This window comes from Apus apus, chromosome 5, assembly GCF_020740795.1.
Source record: "Apus apus isolate bApuApu2 chromosome 5, bApuApu2.pri.cur, whole genome shotgun sequence".
Lineage (NCBI taxonomy): Eukaryota > Metazoa > Chordata > Aves > Apodiformes > Apodidae > Apus > Apus apus.
Window position 1 is genome coordinate 27,202,053 of NC_067286.1, and position 20,977 is coordinate 27,223,029.

Sequence of the window (20,977 nt, forward strand, 5' to 3'; positions counted from 1 at the left end):
GAAGACAAATCAGAAAGTAGATAATGTCGGCATTATAGTGATCTATTTTTAAATGAGTCATGACAGCAGCTCTGTCTCAAACAAATTCTCTAATTGCACACTAAATATTTTGCAATTAGAGAATTGGGAGGGCATGCCTTATTTCCTAATTCCTTCTCACTTCTTCCTCCTTGAGGGTGAATTGAAAGCACAAAGCATTATAGAGCTAACACAAGTCTCCTACCTTAGTTCTTTCTGCTTCTGCCGAATTTCCCGGGACTCAGAATGCCCGGAGCTCAGCAAGCTGTCTGCCAGCTGCTGGAAAGCCACCACTCTTTTCCCAGCAGCTTCCAACTGGTGACGGAAGGTGTCATATTTGGCACAAAGTTGCTTTTGAAGGAAACACAACAGGAAAAAGACAGTTTGAATGCTCTCTTTCCCCAAACATACCTGCTCAGCTATCAGAGCACAGCCAAAAGACAGGTTGGAAGCTGACCATATTTGGAGATGGAGAAACTGCAGAGTGATTGAGTTTTACCTCCAAAGACCATAAGGAGCAACAAATTATTGGCAAAACATGAGGTTTGAGATGCAGATTGGAGGCAGAAATATTATTACCAGGGATAGAAAAAAATATTCAACATAAAATGAATTTAAATTATTAAATGGTATGTTTTCACTTTATCAATGTAAATGTGTATTCTCTGAATAATGTAGTCTAATTTTAAGATCTAGGACAAAAGATATTTTGAAGTAAATTATAAGAATTATGACCCTGAATGTCTATTGATTTCTAATGGGCTGACATTAGATTAGTTTCTGTGCCATGTGAAGAGGTATAGCTGTAGGTGTCTGTATGTTAGCATTTGTGAGGAAAAAAATCCTTAATAGAGACATCACCGAAATATCTGGTTATTAAAAATAGAAAGGAGTTGGTCTCTGAAAGAGTAGATATTTTAGCATGCAGTTAATTCACACAGCTCAGCCCCCATGGTAACAGAATATATGCTAGGCAATGCTGCCTGTCTGTCACGACAGGTCAATCCTTTCTGCCCACTCTTCACTCTTTTCCTGTCTCCCAATAATTAATACTTATTTCTTAGTCTGACTTACATATTTTCAAGGACAACTGTGGCATATTTTCACAGTCTCACTACACACAGTGTGGTTGATTTTTCATCTGTTACTCAAAAAACTCACCAAGACTTGTTCATAACCATTTCCATAGTCTTCAGACCTGGCTATTTGTTTTCGTTGAATGATCCAGTCTTGCAGATCTTCATATTCTCGTAGAAACTCATGCAAGACCAGAGTCTCATCCAGCTTCTTCTCTCTGTTGGGGGAAGGAGACAAAATAATACAATATAACCAAGGCAATATAAAAGGACAACAATAAGTAACTTTCTTCCTGTTAATACCCAAAGCTTCTGAGCATCAAGACTCATCCTCTTTAATGAAAGAGAATTCATTATCTTTATTTCTCCATATTGGAAATTACATTTGTAGGATGAGAGCTGTCAGCCAGCTCAGACTCACTGGCTGAGTTTCCCAGAAAAGCACTGTGCCTAGCTGAGCTCCCCCTGGTTTTTTTTGTTTGCTTGGCTTTGGTTGTTTGGGTTTTTTTGGTTAGTTGGTTTTTTTCCCCTTCCTATGAGAATTCCCTTCATATTTTCTCCAGATCTGTCCTGATCTGTATTTCTAAAGATAATTGTAGTACTTATGAAAATGAGAAGGGAATCTTTCTAACTGAGGATGGTACACCAGGAAGGCAAGTGCTATGAAAGCCATTTTAGGCACTTCTGTTTATATTGCCTCTTCAGCAAAATTGCTGCAACCTGCTGCATCATCTAGACTATCTTATCATACCACCTGATGTGTTACAGCAAAATACCAGTTTTCCATCCGCTGACACTTCCTGGCCATTGTGCAGGAATGCTGGAAATGCTGGAAATGCAGGAAAGATGGATCCTACTTCCCTGTTTGAATCATAAATGCTTATCATAAAAGGTGTAGCCTGCTGACGGAGTACGGCCTGTCAAAGACCATGCAGATCAGAGGTACAAACCAGAGCACCAGTTAGGCATCATGAGACCTTACTCATTAATTAATGCAAAACATTTCTGTGTTCAACACATAAAACTGTTTTCATCTTTCTAGATTGAGTACTTCTTTTTTTCTGAACTTTTTGCTTACAGCATTTTGTGTTTATGCTTTTATAAGTTGTAAACAAGATTGGAAACAAAAGGTAAAATACCAGTATTTTTGCTAGGCTTAATTATTCTACTATTCAAACTCATTTATTTGTTATTCTACTTGCAGATTCCCACTGGTTTTCGGAGTGAAATATTTTGTGGAGGAAAAACCTAAACTGTTCAGATATTTGCTCCTTCCTGACAAGTAACCAGAAGTGTTTAAAAACCCTGTGCACAAGCAAACAGTGCTGTTGTAAAATCTTACTTTAACAATAACAGAAAGCAAGTGATACGAAAAGTAAATGACTCATTCAAGTATAAAACCCTTCCTATACTAGCACAGCCACTGGGCATAAAGGTAAGTGTAACTGTAATTTTCTCCCTTCTGCTATGTAAGGAATGAAGAAATTTTCAAGCAACGTTAAGGAAACATTCTATTAACATGTTTTCCTTTTGATAGCAGATTCCAAATACCACAAAGAATGAATCCAGCATTTCAAGTCACTTTACAGAAGGATGATGAAGGGTAAAGAGGAAATTTGGAGGCTTAAAATCTTCAATATGTAGCAAAATTCCCTGAATAAAACCAGAGTTCATGCTTAGCAATAATAAAAAACCTCACAAGTGCACAGAATTCTAATCTAGAAACAAGCAATTTCCTAAATACAATTGAAAAAGGGGAGATAATGGATGCAATATGAATTCCAGTAACTGGAGGCAACTGGAGATATCCTTTATTGACTTCAGTGGACTTTGAATTAAACGTAGGATCCAAGGAGCAATTCTAGTTTATACCTTGTTGCTGCCAGTTCCTGCAACTCCTGGAGTCTTAAATGAACATGTTCCTTTGGTGCATCAACTTCAACATACTGGATAGAGCCAGCAAGGGGAAGAGTTTGAGCACTTTCACTCAGTTCTTTCATCATATTTTGGTAAATGACAATCTCATGCTCCAGTGCCTAGCAGAGAAAAGAGTGGATTGAGAGCCAGTTGTCCAAGGTATGCACTGTTTGAACTTTTGCAGCAGCCTATGTTATAGTCATTGAGAAGTTAGAAGAGGATTAAAACTTTCTGGAGCATGTAATGTCTTCAAGATTTGATCAATTTTAGATAATTTTCTAACAACATTTTTTTGAAAAGAAGTATATCTAAATTCAAACAAATTAGGTAAATAAAGACAATTAGAAATTCCTGATACATTATTAGGCAAAGACAAATATTCCTGGAATTATACTCTATCTGTATCTTTGATTCTAGGAAAAACCCCAAAGCTTCTGAGTGCATCTTTTGAGACTGAAAAGCAAATAGCAGATTAAAGTCAGTTTTGGCCTCAGAAAAACAAGATGAGAATGTTCACCATTCTCCTTCTTCCTCAAACTAGATTTTTTCCAACCATATTAGTAAGCTGCACTGATCTTTTCTATCAATCTATTAATCTGTAGATGTATGTCAATAAGAGCTACCTTGTAGAGGGCTGGACACTTAAGTACCAATGAGACAGAAAATTTTACTGCTGCAGACAGCCCAGAAGTTCAGGCCAGCTTGCAGAATTTAAGCAGAGAAAAAATACCTTATGTTTCTTGAGGAGTTTCCGTGTTCCATCTTCATCTTTACCATAGTCCTTGCTTGTTACAAGTGGATATTTTTCTGCTATCCAAGCCTCCAGGTCTGAAGTATTCAATAAAAACTACCAGTTAAAAAGAAAGTAAATTAGTTTCTACCTCTAGCTTCAAAAGACTCATGTCATATTTTTGACATAATAAATTCTAAATGGAGGGTGCACTGTAAGATTTACTGTGATGCTTTATTAAATAACAAATAAAGAATACTTAATTCCCAAGAAATACTATTCTGCACTGGTTTATCAAGATAAATATTTGCATGCATTTTTATTTTTTTTTAAACAGGCTGCACATGAAAGTCCAGTATCTCTGTTGAAATGAATAGGGCCAAAAGTCCTAACTTTCCCTGAGAGTGAAAGAATGTTGTTAATTCCTCAGTATCATTTTGTTTCCTGAAACATTGTTGCCTTGATCAGGTAAAGATTGGATAGCACAAGGGATCCCTTCTTTTCTGATTTCCTTGTCATAATTCTCCAGTATGAAGATCCAGTTGAGGATCCATTGCATTTTATAAGTCACAGCCTGGGGCTGTATAATGATATTGAGAGGAAAATTGTGTGTTCTACATACAACACTAAGGGATGGACACAGAGTCCAGGGCAAACTTTTAGGGCAGCAGCTCTACACTGGAGGCTGCATCCATTTCTGCAACCCAGCCACCCATTCCCACGAGTCTGGCCTCAAGCAACTGAAGTTAATACCCATCCTAGCAAAGCTGTTTTATTATTTCCTTTAAAATTTTAGTCCTCTTGTTTGTTTGAAGAAGCTATTGTGTAAAAACTGTGCTGTAATTTGTACCTCCTGGAAGCCGACTGAGTGCTGCAGCTGCTTCATCCTTTCCTCACAAGCTTTCTCCAAGCCCTGCCAGGCAGTCAAAAGCTCCTGGCATTTCTCATTTATTTTCTGAGCTGATGGGTGCTGGCCTACAACCATTGTCTTCCCTTTATCCAGGACCCGCTGGACTTGCTGTTTGTGAGCATTCACTTCTGCCTGCAGTTCCTGGGAATGAGATAAAAGAAAAAAATAGGAATAAAGGAAGGGTATGTGAGGACAAAGAAATTCTGTGTGCTGCTGGTCCTCAGCAAGACTGGCAGCTGGTGACAGTGGAAAAGAGTGCTGATGGGAAAAAAATATATCCCAGAAGGTTAATGGTCTGGAGGATGGTGAGAAGAGAGACATTGTCAGCAGTACCATGAAAATGATTAGACTCCTGCTTCATAAATCCTCCCAACTGATCTTATAACCTTTGTCATGGAACTTGCAATTCAAGTGTTGCAAAATCCTGTGTTGCCTGTGGTTCAGGGCAGCTCCAAGGTGCCTTTCTGGCTGTGAGGAACTGCTATCATGAACTCTCCAGAAATCAGTGTTAACTTGTCTTTATAAATATTTTGACTGTGGCTTGTTCAAACCCTTTTATAAACAGCACAGAACTAAAATAAACATTGAATGGTTGTTATATGCTCTCCTACAGAATTTAGCGTACACATACCTCAAGACTGCATGATGAAGCAGTAAGCATAGAGCTAAAATAGGATGAGCATAAAACAATCAAAATATTCAACCCAAATGAATCCACAAATCAAAACCCTTCTTTTTTTTTTCTTTTTTTTTTTTTCTATTTAGTGTGAGGTAAACTACCTTTTAATCCACTTTTAATAGGAAGATAGAAAAAAATTATCAGAATAACAATATAACAAAATATAACAAATTTTGCAGTTCCCAAGGGAATTCAGCATTTGCTCTGAAAATCAGCACCACATTGCTGACTTGTCTCAATCCACTGGAACCATTTTAGCTGGGCTAGTGCTGTAATCAGTGGATGTCTGTCAATCTTGCCTGCAACAGCCTTTCTGAAGGTAAAGGAGAACGGAGCAGGTGCTGGTTTGCAGGCTGAGGTGAAATGCAATGTGCCAACATGCTATAATACACTTGATTAAACAAGTTACCTTGTGTTTTTGCAACAGGCTTTGAGCCACATCCAGAGACTTCCCACAGTTGGTGGAATGGACAATAGGCAGCCGCTCATTAATCCAGTTCAGTTCCATGTCATGATAATGGTAGAACTCATAGAGATCCACTGCAGCTTCCAGCAGCTTGCGCCTCTCATCAAGAGGTGCTTGCAAAGACTCAAACCTAGGAGTCATCCATTAAATATATGTTAAAACAAAGCTTTATCCTGATTCTGCCTAGGGAATTAGGCCATGATAACAATGTGAAGATTAGAAAACGTTGGACACTTCTTTGCAACTAGATTTCAATTATTAGTGCTGGCTGCACATACAAGAATCTCTTCTCCAGAAGGCTACTTTTGACAAGTAGACTTGTATGGTAACACTAAATGTAAGCAGAGGAAAAGGGATTTACATTTCTTGCCCTGTGATGTTTCAAAGAACTAGTACTGCTGAATGTTGGATCACTGCACTTAGAAACCACTAAATGACCTATGGATAAGCAAAGGACTAGAGGAAGAGTGCAGCAGGTAAGTAGCAAGGCCTGAAGTGGGTCAACAGGCAGCTGTCTTGGTGAAGATCAAAGCACAGTTGTTGTATGACTGAGAGTAGAAATCACTCCTGAATATGGGCTAAACCTAATGAACTAATAGACATTTTCTAGAAGGTAGAACAAAAAATGCTATTTGTTCACAAGACGTGGAGGCAAAGAGGGAGTGACACCTCACCTTTTCAGATATTTCTGTGTTTCATCCAGAATCCTCTGGGAGTCAAAGTGATTGGTGGCCATTTTCCTTGCATGAGATACAATAGAGTACATTTTCTCTGCCAGCTCATGTGTCTCATTTTCCAGCTGTCTGTGCTGCTTGAGTAGTTCACGGCTGGAGCGCAAATCATGGCCTGTCTCAGATTCCTGAATAACTTTTTCAATTTTCTCTATCTTCTTTTTGGCATCCTGCCAGGAAGAGATCACAGCACACTCATATTGACCTTTCAGCATTATTTTCTTTCACTCAGTCCCTCCCATGCCAGCTTCCTGGACAAGTTTTTTAAATCTGTATGTCCTTTCTTAGTAACACGATGGTCAGGGGTTTTAAAGAGGCATTTATTTTGTTATTGATTATTTTGTTTTACACACTATTTTGGAGTACCCTTCTGTCTGAGACATTAAAGTACATCATTAAAAACAGTCCCTTTGAACTGTCCTCAGTGACATAATACAAAATAATCAATCTTCAAAAGCTTCAGGTTGTAGCTACACCTCAATAGCTCTTCCACGACATACTGGTATCAAAACAGCTTCACAGCACAGCTTTTCTCTGACACAATTTGCCTGGATGACAATGTACTTAATACAGTGCCATGCCTCCAACACCCAAACTGACTCCAAGAAAACAGTTATGTTTGCACAGCTTTGACCCATGCAGAGAGTTTTAATTGCTTCCCCAGTACAGGATGGCCACACAGATGCAGTGCTGAGCTCAAGCTCAACAGCTTTGTGTCTTGATGCTGTGCTGGCCCTGTTGTCCTGCTCATAACTTTGGAGTGAGCTTGGTCAGCATCGCATTGGGTTCTCCCTCCTGAAACTGTAGACAAAATGGACACCTTTAAATACACTTTCATTTGGATGGTATTCTGTTCTTTTTTGTGAGGACCACACAATAGAGGAACCAGGCTCCTAGGCCATTCCTTCCCTCTGTTCCCCATCACCTCCTAACCTCGAGGAGTTCCATGAGCTGTTCTTGCTGCCCAGCTTGTCTCAGCTTGTCACCTCGCTCTATCATCTTGCCATACAATTCCTTCCACCTCTTTTGAAGCTCTGACATCTTCTTCTGGATAGAAACTGCAGCATAATGGTTGCCTTTAATCAGTTGCTGTCCTCTCTGGAGAAACACAGCACATTTATTTTTTTTAGCAGGTCACCATTATGAAGTTTGGGACAAGAAAGAACACTTAGCTCCAACACTGCCTTCACCTTTATCAGTGTTGCAAAGTGCTCCTCATTAGCCATCATTTCCTTCTCAGCAGCCTCATGCCTTTTCAGCTTGCGTAGCACATTTGTTGGATCACGATAGGATTCATCTGATGCAATCTTGTACTTCTCTTCCATCCATATCAAAAGCTCAGCAGCATCATGATTAAACTCCTTACAGAAACAAAAAGCATCCATTTCATTTAACTTCAGATTCTGTGTGGGTTTGCAGTGCATCCTTGCTGTTAGGATCAAGCTCTGAATTTTTTTTTCCCTAATAGTTAGAAAATGTGACATATTTCCATATAAAAGTTGTTCTACTTATTCAACACTCATAATTGAAGAGGAATGATCTTGAACAATTTATGAGTTTTTAAGCCCTCAGAGTAATGTCTTTTTTTTTACCAAATTTACTCCACTGTTACCTTTAATTGTCACTGAAGGTTTGCATTTTGGATTAATTATTTTAACCATTAAGTGGTCAAATCCTCCAGTATAATTTTGTGTCTCAGCACTGGAAGCTAAACTTGGTGCCAAAATTATGCTTACTATAAATAACTGTGTCAAATTATTAACTCCCTGAACAATAATAAGTAATAAGCAGAATAAGCTTATCCAGTGGCCAAAATTTTCTGTTGATATTTTTCATTTAATATCTCCATTTTTGTTTTGGTATTTTGCTATTGTTATGGCTTTGTAAGGTTTATCACCAATGCATCCAAGTGAAATTCTCTGTCTCTGAGCCAAAGAGAAGCTGCAGTAGGAATGCTCATCAGTTTGAGATTTGTCCCATATCAAAACAAAAGGTAAAATCACTTCACACATGCCTGACCAAATCTGCAGTATCAGTCCTTTTACCTGCAACTCTAGGGAATCCAACAACCTCTGTTTTCTCTCAGCATTGCTTTGTACCAGCCGCTCCCACCTTCTCCGGAGAGTGACCATTCTCTCTTCAATACTACCAAGAAAAACAGGAAGTCCAATGCAGTACTAGTCATGTTGGTTCCCCTTGGTTGCACTGTAATCATGATTATGATATAAATGGAATCTAGTTCAACACCTCTGTGGCCAAGACTAAGGGATATATGGCCCTTTCCCGTGACCATGCTGTGCTGATCTGAAAAGCAGATATTTCTTGCAAGCTGCTCTGGGTTTCTCTTTTGTGTGGCTGCACTACATTAGTGGATTGCAGTCGAGTATATCTGACTAAAACATCCAGACCTTTCTCTTTCTCAAATATTCCACCTTAAATAATACTTTGTGATGTAAGTACAATGAGGCTCTGGAATGGCCTTCTAATGGTAGTAGTGTTGGCAAGAAATCAGATCTTAAGAGCAGTTTTATATATTTGTGGAGTGAATTTTCAAGATGACATAGCTTGTGATCACAAGAACATGGTCTTTTTGACCCAAGAGCTCCATTCTGACCCTTATGTTTCTAATTCCTGTTTATGCAGAGGTCCCCTTGCTAGACTGCAGTTGTTCTAGCACAGGAAAGGAATTATGGATGACAGTTCAGCTTTGACAAAATAATGAAGTAGCTACTCCTGAGGAGCTATTTACATCTGAAGACTTCTGTAACTTTTTAATAGTAAACATTAATTCTAATACGTGATATTGATAAATGGAGGAAATTTTGGTTTATGTAGGCATTTAATGAGTTTATAGTAAAGAACTTTTAACACTGTATGTGATTTATGATACAAGATTAATTGTTCTAGCATTCTGTCAAACACTACATTTAACCTAAAGCATCACACTTTTTTTTGTCCTGAGAGCATAGAAGGGCTATTTTTATATAAAAAAATATATCCGCTTTTCTCCCCTTCATCCAGCAGATCACAGCTTGCAGGTCAATTAATCCTGGCTCAGAGAAAGTTTTTTATCATACTGTCATCAGACTGGATGGTTTATCAAAGCTAAACAAAAAAGAAGGACTTTGGACTCACACGTGAGATGCAAAATGCCTGCTCTCTACTAGGTTCACCCCATTTTCATTAAGTGCTTCAACTCTCCTCTTCAGCACAACCAGCAGTTTTTCAAATTCCTGATGTTGCTTCAGCAGGCTTCGAACAGCATCTACATGATCCTGCATTTAAGAAAGAAAATTCAATCAGGTCACATGTTGTTTCTGACACAGAAACGAAGCAAAATGGACCTTATTTTCCCCCTTCTCTTTCAGGCAGGAGATATAGTGTGCATTTTGCTTATGCCTAAGGATGTTCAGGACTAAAACCAAACAGCTGGTGTTCAAGGTTGTTTTGTATCTGGTTCTGTCTTATGTTTCTGTTATGGTTTCATTTTCACCTTTTAAGAAAATCTGCATTCTGAATTTACACCAGCACTCTGGCACATCTAGGTACATCAATATGAAAGACCATTACTAAGTAAAACTTTATTCTACCAAGTTGACCCAAAAGTATCAAAGTTTCAGTTTCAGCTGAAAACATAAAAAACAGTGAGATACCAACCTCCTCCCTCATCTTTGAATATTGCTTAGAGTTCTTTCTTTCCTTCATTTGCTTTAATGTTCTTAAAATGCTCAATGAAAAGAAAAAGTTTTGTGTTTTTAAAGTCAGGTTTTTACTTCACCAAAATATTATTATGTTCAAGCAGAAACCTTTTATTTTTTACTGGTTAGCCATAAAACAGATGAGTCAATTTTATACAAACCATATGACATGTACAAACAAAGCAACAAATCACAATTCTAGCAGTTTTTATCTATTTTTTGAGAGAAAATGAACTTCATTCTCATTAAGATGGGTAAGGATATAAGGATATTAATATGAACCTGAAAGCCTAGGTTCCAAGTATTAAAATGCCATGACCATAAGAATGCGGAAACTGATCTAAGAAAATTGTTGCTACTCCCTGGATCGGGAGACAAAGTCGGAGAAAAAAAGAATTAGCTGCTGTACATACCCCAAGGTCATCCCCCCGGAGAAAGACCTCATGGCCTGAGAGGGCTGCATTGATACGGTCTCCTTCCCTATTAAACTTCTGCAATTCCAGACCATCCTGCAGCTTTTTCTGTTTCTGTTCCCACATTTTCTCCAGCTCTTTGTTCTCCTTGGTAAGCTTCTCCATAAACTGGTGGACGTCTGTTGTCCTGCTGCTGCTGGGTTGTTCATGGATTACTTTGCGCCCTAGCTCTTCCAGCTGCACAAATCTTCAAAAAGAAAAGTGAGACCTCACTGCATGAGGGAATATGAATTCTCTTTCATCACAGCTCTTTGCTGTCTCGGCAGTGTCTAAACATTAAGCTCCCTCCTCCCCTCTCTCCCTTTCACTGATGCACTGCTAGCCATGGTTGTGCGCTACAAACTGCAGCTGGTTGTTTGCTCAGGGATACAGGCTGGAAGCAGCAAGTGAGATTTCCCCATTTGAATTGAAACCCCATATAAGCAGGCTTTCCCATCAAAAGGGAGAGGAGGTAGAACTCAGAATCTAGAACTTCATAACAGTGCAGAAGGAGAACTGAAGATGATGGCAACTGGAAGCATAAGGCCTGAGAAGGGAAGGACCGGGGGAGCTGAAGTAAAGTGCAGCTGGCAAGCGTTGGGAGAGCTTGTGGAATACTATTCTAAGCATACAGCTCCTCCTTACCCCTCCATCAGCCATCAGGATAAGAATCTCTCTACCTTTCTTTCTGAGACCTAATTTCTTTCAGCAGGTCCTGATGTTCCTTCAGCAATTGCTCTGCAGAAGCCACGTCCACACCCATTTCTTCACTGCCCAGTTTCTCCCGAATGTCTTCTGCCCACAGCAGAAGCCTGCGGCTGTCTTGCAGGAAGGACTGTTGGTTTTGGGCCCGCTGCAGAATGACCCACTTCTTTTGGGTCTCCAGCTTGAGCTTTGCCAGAAGCCTCTCCATGTTCTCCACCTGCTCAGTGATGGCCCTGCTCTCTGCAGGGTTGGTGTCCTTAATCCTATAAGAGTAAATAAAATAAATTCAATTTGATGAACATCTCAGGCATTTAGAGCTTGAACCAATACTCTTTAAAAAGAATGTATTTGGATATTTACACTTCAAGTAAAAAGAACGTCAGCTAAGGCAAGAAGTGCCCCACACTAGCAAGAAATACTGATGTGAATACAGTGTACTGCAGAAAGTGCATCCCTGTGAAAGACTCTGCTAACACTGTTGTGGTTCAATGTATATTCTCATTGTGAATGTGCAGAAAACTTAAAGAAGTAAAAAAAAATAAAATTCAATTTTCAAATTCAAACTTCTGTGCACAATTCTCTGCTCTTTTTCTTCCTTCATCCTTGCTTCTCCCAGTTACCCTCTTTTAGGACCTAAAAGATACCTAGTTCAAACGTGGAAGTAACTCCTGTTAGTAGAGATAATTTATTAGAGCCACAAACAATCCTGTGGTATTTATCCTCCTACAACAGTGAAGGCTGGAAGCAATAATTTCACCAATCATCCAGACATACTCAAGAGACATGATCTCAGTCTAGCAGGCAAGTCAGTTCTTCAGGTTGCTAGAAAGAGAAACTTCAAGAGAAACTTGAAGCTGTTCATTCTGCCACAATTTACAACATGGTCTTAGAGAACTAGCAAATAATATGGTAAGAAAGAATGGGTTCCTTACGATTTTGCAACACTCCTCAAATATTCAATTTTCCTCTCTATCACCAGGACCTCTCTCTCAACCGTAGACAGTTTGCGCTTGTCTGACTCCAGACCAGCAGATGAGTTCCCTGGCTCCAGACTCGTGAGCTGGACCATCTTGTTTTGCAGTAGTACTCCTATGCTCTGACAGTCCTGAAGAAACGTCCTCACATCAGCCACTCCAATCAGTTCAGTGCCTTTCTCCTCCTTCAGAATTTCCATGCTTTCCCACCTTGGAGAGAGAGAAACCAATTACTTGCATCTAGCCTAAGAGACTACCTCAGAACTTGTCTTGACCTAGAGAGCAGATTTGATTTATATCCTTTTTCTATTCAGAAAAAGTCTTGTATAAACATTTTACCAGGACTTAAGTGGGCTGAGGGGGTGAACACTAGCACTCCCCCACAACCTCACCTCAGTGCCATATCAAGCAAGGGGACCCTGCTCATGTGACCAGAACACACTGGACACAATGCCAATAAACAATAGTGGTCAAAAGCAGGATGTGGCTGTGCCTCTCAGTTCCAGCTGGGTGGCATGATGCCAGAAGTATGTACAGAACAAATACTAAAAATGGTGAAGTTAAACAGGGTTTGTTGTTTCTTTCTATATTTGTGAAGGGTACCCTCACCCTGGTGTTCAAGTAACCAAACCATCTGCTGCAGTACAATAGGGACAGAACTGCTCTGAATCCATCACTGTCACTCTGTGGGTGGGTTCATGTTGTGCTTTAACACACACACACAAGTTGCTGCACTTCAAATACCTCAGTGTCAGAGGCCTAGAAACACCCCTCAGTCCTGGAGCAGGACACCAGGCTCAGGGGCAGCCTAGAAGTAGTGCAGCTGAGAGCTGCCCCCTTCCCACTGGTGACAGTGGGGACAGGTTCTCAGGCAGCTCTGAGGTGTGGGACTCACCTCTGGCCCTGGCTACCATCCCAGGCTTGCCCTGCTTGCTTCCCTGTGGGAGTGGTACTGAATGCTGAGGCCTCTCCCCCCATGGCTGCTCCCCATCCCAAAGTGAGCAGCTGCACCTGAATACAACAAACCTCAGGCACAACCAACCCTCCCCCTCAGGCCAGTTTTGAAAGTTAAAAATCTACTAGACAGGTATTCTCTTGGTGTAGCCTAGACTGGGCATGAAAGGTCATCTCTCTGTTTGCTCCCATATGACAAACCTGTTTTATTAGTAGCAACTTTACCTGTTGTTGATCTCACGCAGCCAAATCTGGATCTCAGAGTATTTACTGGGACTGATCTTTCCGTATTTAATAGCTAAGTTTTCAATATCTCCCAGCTGGCCTTTGCCTGCAGCCAGTTCCATTAAAAAGCTCTAAAGCAGGAAAGACACATGAATGAAGAACTTGAGGTTTCTCCATTTGTATGGACACAGTTCTCAATAATCTGTCATATCCACTCATCTCCCACTTTCACAGCTGGCTTCTCCATTTACCTGTCTGCTGACAGCATACACACCTGCACACGTTGTTGCCCTGTAGCCCTCCTGACCTCCCCTGCTGTGCACACTGTGCCTATGCACGTATGTCTCACTCCACTGGGATGCAAGTGTACTGCAGGATTTATTCATCATCTGGCATTTTTCTTCAAGTGGCACAAGATAAACCACAAAAAAAGTCCTTCTGTACTATGATACTTGTGCAGGATACCACATCCACAGGAGAAGTTAAAGGGACATAATTACATTACCTTCAATAAGCTTGGCAGAGTTTATATGAAAGAAATGTCTGATCTATGCATGGCTCCATAAGTTGAAATGAATAAAAATACTCTCAGAACTTAATTTCTCAACTTTATCTATTCTCCCAAGGTCAATCTGATTTAAAAAGTGTCATCTGTAAGGAGGGAAAATGAGTACCTGGTACTTCTGCTGCATGACCTCCACATTGTCTGCTTGAGGCTGAAGAGTACGGAAAATGTTCTCTTTATCTTTCATCCATGATTGAAATTCTTCGCAAGAGCTACAGAAACGGTAATATCCAATCATCTCCTCCAGAGCCTTTTTTCTGTCCTGTGAAACAGATGAATACTTAAGTATTGCTGTAGTAACTCCTGCTGTTTGAAGAAGAAAAATAAAAGAACCTTGTATTTAAATTACACAGGTGGTAGCAGAAAGAGAGCAGAACATGCTACCTCAGGATCACAATAGTTCTTCCCAGAGCAACAATGTTTTCAAAGCATGAAAGAGACAGTTGGAGAGTCCTCAGCTCCTAACAGGCAGCAAGGTTGCTGTGCTAAGTGCTGCTGGTGACTGAAGATTTACCTCAGTCATCTCATGTAAGAGTCCCATACAACAAGTTTTTATTGGTCTTTAAGGCAGCATTGTGGCACATGGGAGTGTAAAGTAATTAATGGAGAATGCAGGTGATGATTGTTTGGTTTTTTTTCTGGTGTCAGGTAAGATAGCCCAAAGATTTAGGAGCTGCAGCAAGCAAATGTTAGGGTGGGAAAACAATTACACAAAAGAATCCACTCTTCATAAAGTAAAAAGACTAGAAGGTATATGGACAGTTTGTCAACATAAAATGTGTTTTGATACAAAACTTCAATGACAATCTCAAGCTTCGAGGTCCCACAGGACTTTGCATTGCTTAAGACTTGAATATTTTTGTGAGCTGCAAAGCATTGGAAGGAATACTATACCTCAGCCATGCTTTGTAGATTTTGGTAAAGTGAATCTATTTCATCTTGGGTCTTCCAAATATGCTCTGGGAAAAAATGAACATCTGGACTGGAGGTTCCGGGAAATGCAGTTTCAGATGTCATCCAGGTTCGACTGAATGGTAGCTTAGTTGTGTTTTGATTTAAGTCACCTGAGGCTTCTGTCTTCACCATCTGTTAAGCAAAATTGAATCAAATCAATGGGGGAATATTTCTGATTTGGATAACAATTTCACATGGAGGGAAAATTTGGACTTCCTAGTTCAAATCACAGCATTCTGACTATTTAGACAAAACATTTCCAATATTTGTTTGATTCTGTTTCTTTTGTTTTATTCTGAAAGAATGCACAAAGCAACAGAAAATAATTTAATTTTGTTTCAACAAGATGTTTAATTTAGCTCATTTAAAAATATATTGATTCAGTAAAAAAAAAAAAATCATTATATGTCCACATGAAGGTTGGGCTGGTTTGCTTTTATATTTTAAAATTTTCAACAAACCAAGGAATCTAGTACGTTCACGGTTGCTTTTGTGGTGACGTTTTAGTGCCTGAACATTTCCAGTGCTTTTATTTGCACATTGATACCATGTTGTCACATGCTTTTTCATGTTTAGTAACAAAGCAACACGATTTGTTCTAATAAAATTAATGTCAGAATGATGAGGTAAAGGAAAGACCCAAAAGCAGTGCTCATAGCTTTCAAACTGGTTTGGTTAAACACTGGGTGATCACAGAAGTCTGAAAGAAGAAGGCTATGAAATGTGTCTGATCTTAAATCCAAAGTTTCCTTTCTAGTCAATGAAAAAGAGGGGCTTCTGCAGAGGTGGACTTCATCGCATGTGCCTTAAACATCCATCCTGGGATGGCATGAATTGCTGCTGGAGCTGTGGGGTGGTTCATCACTACATTAGGATGGAGAATGAGTTTGTAAAGATGTCTCAATTAAATATCTGCTTATTAAAGCTGATTTAAACTAATAACATTATGAGAAGAACGACCAAGAAAGCATCTGTAAGAACTGGTAGAGGGAACTTACATAGATGAGCACATTTCTAGGTTTTCACAGAACCTTAACTAGGTGGGCTTCTGGTGGCTAATGAACAAAAAGGTCATCTAAAGGTTTGCCCCAATTCGAATTAAAATTTCTTCTGAATTAAAAACATGCTCTTGTTTAGGACACCTATAATATTCTATTATGGCAAAATCAAAATATTTTACATTATTAAAAGACACTTCACTTACAGTCTTCAACAAAATGTGCTGCAACCCCTCCTCTACTTACTGCAGCTGGAGCCTGCTGTGCTGCAACGTCAGCCTGTTCTTTCAGGCGCCTCATCTCGGAGGAGTAGGCTGCGATCTCCTTCTCCAGGCGCAGGTGGCGATGCAGCAGCGCTTCCGCGCTCGACTCATCTTTTCCATAGTCCTTGCTGGCCAGAAGGGGCTGTCTTTCCCTCAACCATGAATTTGCTTCATCAATGTCAGCAAAGTACTGAAGGAATACAGGGAAGAAAACCCTTGATTTAATCCTGAAAGTACCGTATCCAGCTCCTTCTTCTTTTGAAAATAATGAATAAGGAAGCACTGTCACTAGATCTGTACCTATAAGGTTACTTCAAGGTGTTGTGAAAGCTCTGAATAAGGTGTTGTATTAGGGGATGTAATTCATTATCATACCAAGCACAGATAATTCACAAAATCACAGTGAGTAAATAGATTTAAGGATTGCCTATATAACTCTGTAAAAACTCCTAACTAACTAAAACTCTATGGTACTTAGTACCAGCAGTAAAAGGAAGCCACAATGTGGATGCTGGTAGGCACCACATAATTCTAACAGATACGTACTAAATGTTCTAAGGAATAGTTCAACAACAAATAATTAACTCAATCTACAACAAAAGCTTTCTTATATTTTCCAAAATTTGCACTCTGTCTGACTATAGTTGTGAAAAGAATAAAGGTACAACAGGAAACAAGAAAACCCATATTAGAGAAGGAAAAAGAAGAACTAAAACATTGTAATGATGTTAAACTTAGTGGACAGAAGAGAGAATTTAGACTTGGTCAAGAACAATGCTGTTAAGCTTTGTCCAAGCACCTCATTGGAACAACAGGTGGAGCAAAATACTGGGAAAAGGGAGAATAAGAATACCTGAGATAACGTTATGTGATTTGTGAATGCTGCTTTTATAAGAGCTCTTTATTTGCAGATGTGGGAACTTTAGTAGGTGTAAAAGTGTAGGTAGAAATGACAGGGTCAAACATTTTCTAAGTTCATGGTCAATTCAAGTCTTATGGCATGTTTCTTTTGTTGGTTTTCAGTTTGTGTGTTTGTTTCCATGTTAGAAAAATGTCATACAGCTACCCTGAGATCCCACCCTCAAAAAAGGCGGTACCAGCACTATTATGTGAGCTATTTCCATTAGCACTTTAATCTTAGTGCAACTCCCACCACAACTCCCAGCTTCTGGGTGGAAAAGTTGATTTGCTTGACTGTAGGAAGGCTCTGCAGAGGGACCTGGACAGGCTGGATCGATGGGCTGAGGCCAACTGTATGAGGTTCAACAAGGCCAAGTACTGGCGTCCTGCATTTCGGTCACAACAACCCCAGGCAATGCTACAGGCTTGAGAAGAGGGGCTGGAAAGCTGCCCAGCAGAAAAGGTCCTGAAGGTACTAGTTGACAGCTAAATGAACATGAGCCAGCAGTGTGCCCAGGTGGCCAAGAAAGCCAAGAGCATCCTGGCCTGTATCAGGAATAGCACGGCCGATAGGAGTAAGGAAGTGATCAGGCCCCTGTACTCGGCACTGATGCGGCCACACCTCGAGCATTGTGTTCAGTTCTGGGCCCCTCACTATAAGAAGGACATTGAGGTGCTGGAGCGTGTCCAGAGGAGAGATACCAAACTGGTGAAGGTTCTAGAGAACAAGTCATACAAGGAGTGGCTGAGGGAACTGGGGATGTTTAGTTTGAAGAAGAAGAGGCTGAGGGGAGACCTTATTGCCCCCTACAACTACCTGAAAGGAGGTTGTAGGGAGGTGGGTGTCTGTCTCTTCTCTCAAATTAATAACGGGACCAAAGGAAATGGCCTGAAGCTGCAGCAGGGGAGGCTTAGAAGAATTTCTATACTGAAAGAGTGGTCAGGCACTGGACCAGCTTGTCCAGGGAGGTGGTTGAGTCAACTTCCGTGGAAATATTCAAGAAATGTGTAGATGTGGCACCTCAGGGCATGCTGTAATGGCTGAGGTTGTAGCTTGGGGTTTTTGTTTGGTTGGGTTTTTTTAGTTGGTGTTTTCTGGTGGAGTGTGTGTGTTTGTTTGTGGGTTTTTTTGTTGATGGTTGGACTCAGTGATCTCAGAGGTCCTTTCCAACTATAATGATTCTGTGATTCTCAAACGTGCTGCCTGGCTGGCTTATGGGAAGACTGAGACTTGGCTGGCAGAGATCTTTTTGAAGACTGACACCTGAAAACTTCCTGACTCTGTTGCCCTGCATGCAGGGTCATGGGGCAGAACTGAACCATATCCATGTCTCCCCATACCACACACCTCATCAGAGCCCTGCTTACCTGTTTGATGAGAGCTGCTGCCTGCAGGCGGCTTTTCCGATCAGCCACTTCATCTTGGAGCTGCTGCCACAGCTTCTGGAGGTTTTCTGTCTGCCTCAGAATCTCCTCCTGGCGTGTGGGGTTCTTTTGGCTCAGCTCCCAGCCCCTCCTCATCACATCTGCACATATGGCCCTGTGGGAATTGCATTCTGCTTCGAGAGCCTGGCAGAAGGACAGGAGACATGTCAGCACAACTCAGTCCCCACCAGCTGAGAACAGGTCCTCTTCTTCACTTCTGTAATACATACTTTTCAATGAGCCCTGTGTCTTATCAATGCCTGTGACTTTTCCCTGATCCCTGAGACAATTGCCTCTTGGCTCCCCTCCCACCCCCCATAAATCACTGTCCTGCTTTTTTCTTTGGTGTAAATCTTGTTATGCAATCTCCCTTGAAGGAAATACTTGTTTGTCACCCACCAATTTAGCTGTCTTATGCCTTCCAGAAGCAACAAATACAACACACAATTGTATATTAAAATTACAGAGGAGGCTCCTCTTTCAGTTTTGCCATGCAATTTCTCAGGTCCACAGGTCCCTTCACTTTTTTACAGTGATTCTTTGCTGTAAGAAGGTAGTAGCTCATATAGCTAAACTTTTTATATTAGTCCACAGTAAGCACTCAGGGAAAGTAGTAATGGATTTGTAAGCTCACACAATGTTATCCATTCTGCCTGCTGATATCTGTCTTCTTTTCATCATCTCTTTCCTTCCCCACATCTCTCCTGGCCAGGAAAGGTAGATGGCAAAAACCAAAAACTAACAACCTTTTTCCCATCCCATCCAAAGTGAGTTAATACAAAGCCCAGTGTCTTCACTAGAAGCTCTACTTTAGGTCCAGTGCAAAGCATATTCCTTCTCTACACTTCCCCTTCCCTTTCCCTCTTGGGGAGAAGTCTCTACCCTATACATTTTTTTAAAATTCCAAACACTGGTCATGACATTTGAGATAAGGAGTTGTTTGACAGCTTTTTTATAAGTGCTGCACTGACTGAACTGAAGGACATAGGTGTTGTAAAATCTTGCTATAGGACAAAGACAAGGCACTACCAGCAAAGTAAGGTACCTTGTGCTTCTGAATAGAGGATGTAATCTGGCTGACATCTTTTCCTAATGTTGTTGTTCTTGCTAGCTTCCATTTCTCTGAGATCCATGATTCCTCCTCTTTGCAGTCACGGAAGTATTCAAAAAGCTTCAAAGCATCTTCTAGCTGAGATTTTCTGAAGCAAAGAAACAACACTATAACTCGTTCAGAATCAGGATTCCATGGAGACAATGGTAACATAACCAAAGAAGAATTTAGAAAACTGAAAATTTGAATGCCTTTAATTTCCCGTAGTTGTATGTGGATTTATTCATGGGAGAAGACAAAGGAAACAAAATTACATTTCTTTTTTCCTCTAGGAGATAACCACATGCTATTCAGACTTCACATAAAGCAAGTCATAATAAGTGCTGAAACTGAAGCTGTTCTTCATCTATGAAAGTGAACTATCTCTTTGTGTTATGTCTTCAGAAATGGAGAAATGAAACTTTTCAAATACTGGGAAGCTGTGTCTTCTGATTGAGGGATTTGCCATCCTAATCAATAAGAACAGAGACATAAGCACAGCCCTACCGTGACTTGCTCGCAGCTAGAAGGTTCTGATACAGCTGACGAAGCATCTGAACTTTTGCATAAAGCACTTCTGGTTTAACTGCGCTACTCTTGCTGATTTCTGCTGTCCTCTGAGTGATGTGTGTGAGTCTGTCATCATAGGAAGAGATCTGCGAGTCAACCAAGTCGTGCTTCTGCAGCAGGTCTACTACTTCCAGGAGCTGCTTCCCACAGTCCTGGGAATTCACTAGCACCTGCAAACAAAGTAAGAAACAAAAAGCATTAGCAAAGAGTGCATCCAAGGAGTCAGTACAAAGAAATCTGTTGAAAGGTTCCTATCAACTCTTACAGCTTCTAAGTGTAAAAGAATGATGTCAGCTAGCTAAAGCTAAAAGCTGCCTGAGAAGAATCATAATTCTCTTTCAATTTCACAAGCTAATGGTAACAGTCCAGAGCTCATACCTACTGCAGTGCAGGTAACGGTCTCTTCAAACAAGCATCTGTTTTCAAACCTAAGCTATTTTAATTGATTGAGCACTCAAGGTAGAATTGGAGGGCACGAGGAATAGCTCTTTGCTCTACACCCTTCTGCAGGCCAAATGATTCCCAGTCTGTATCTGAGAATTCTACAATATCCCATTTTATGGTATATTTTGATTGCAATGTTTGTTGTTTTGTTTGTTTTTTTCTTTGAGGAACTTTCTTGCCTTTGCTATCTAAATAATGAAAATATGTACTTCATAGTATTTAATTGGTGTCTG

The 20,977-nt window shown here is 40.3% G+C and overlaps 1 protein-coding gene across 1 annotated transcript in view; it reads right to left on the reverse strand.

Moving 5' to 3' along the window:
• The window catches only part of SPTBN5 (spectrin beta, non-erythrocytic 5), a 99,109-nt gene that overhangs the window by 66,721 nt on the left and 11,411 nt on the right, over positions 1 to 20,977 (reverse strand). The window contains exons 8-28 of the mRNA XM_051622012.1: positions 20,238 to 20,470; positions 19,686 to 19,839; positions 18,584 to 18,784; positions 16,299 to 16,505; positions 14,995 to 15,186; positions 14,210 to 14,362; positions 13,536 to 13,666; positions 12,315 to 12,566; positions 11,358 to 11,645; positions 10,639 to 10,885; positions 9,663 to 9,802; positions 8,573 to 8,672; positions 7,718 to 7,888; positions 7,461 to 7,625; positions 6,471 to 6,697; positions 5,740 to 5,926; positions 4,592 to 4,792; positions 3,742 to 3,858; positions 2,967 to 3,130; positions 1,180 to 1,312; positions 224 to 369 (exon numbers count right to left, since the gene is read on the reverse strand). Of these exons, the coding sequence (XP_051477972.1) occupies positions 224 to 369; positions 1,180 to 1,312; positions 2,967 to 3,130; positions 3,742 to 3,858; positions 4,592 to 4,792; positions 5,740 to 5,926; positions 6,471 to 6,697; positions 7,461 to 7,625; positions 7,718 to 7,888; positions 8,573 to 8,672; positions 9,663 to 9,802; positions 10,639 to 10,885; positions 11,358 to 11,645; positions 12,315 to 12,566; positions 13,536 to 13,666; positions 14,210 to 14,362; positions 14,995 to 15,186; positions 16,299 to 16,505; positions 18,584 to 18,784; positions 19,686 to 19,839; positions 20,238 to 20,470 (3,809 nt within the window). The remainder of the gene's footprint in view (positions 1 to 223; positions 370 to 1,179; positions 1,313 to 2,966; positions 3,131 to 3,741; positions 3,859 to 4,591; positions 4,793 to 5,739; positions 5,927 to 6,470; positions 6,698 to 7,460; positions 7,626 to 7,717; positions 7,889 to 8,572; positions 8,673 to 9,662; positions 9,803 to 10,638; positions 10,886 to 11,357; positions 11,646 to 12,314; positions 12,567 to 13,535; positions 13,667 to 14,209; positions 14,363 to 14,994; positions 15,187 to 16,298; positions 16,506 to 18,583; positions 18,785 to 19,685; positions 19,840 to 20,237; positions 20,471 to 20,977) is intronic.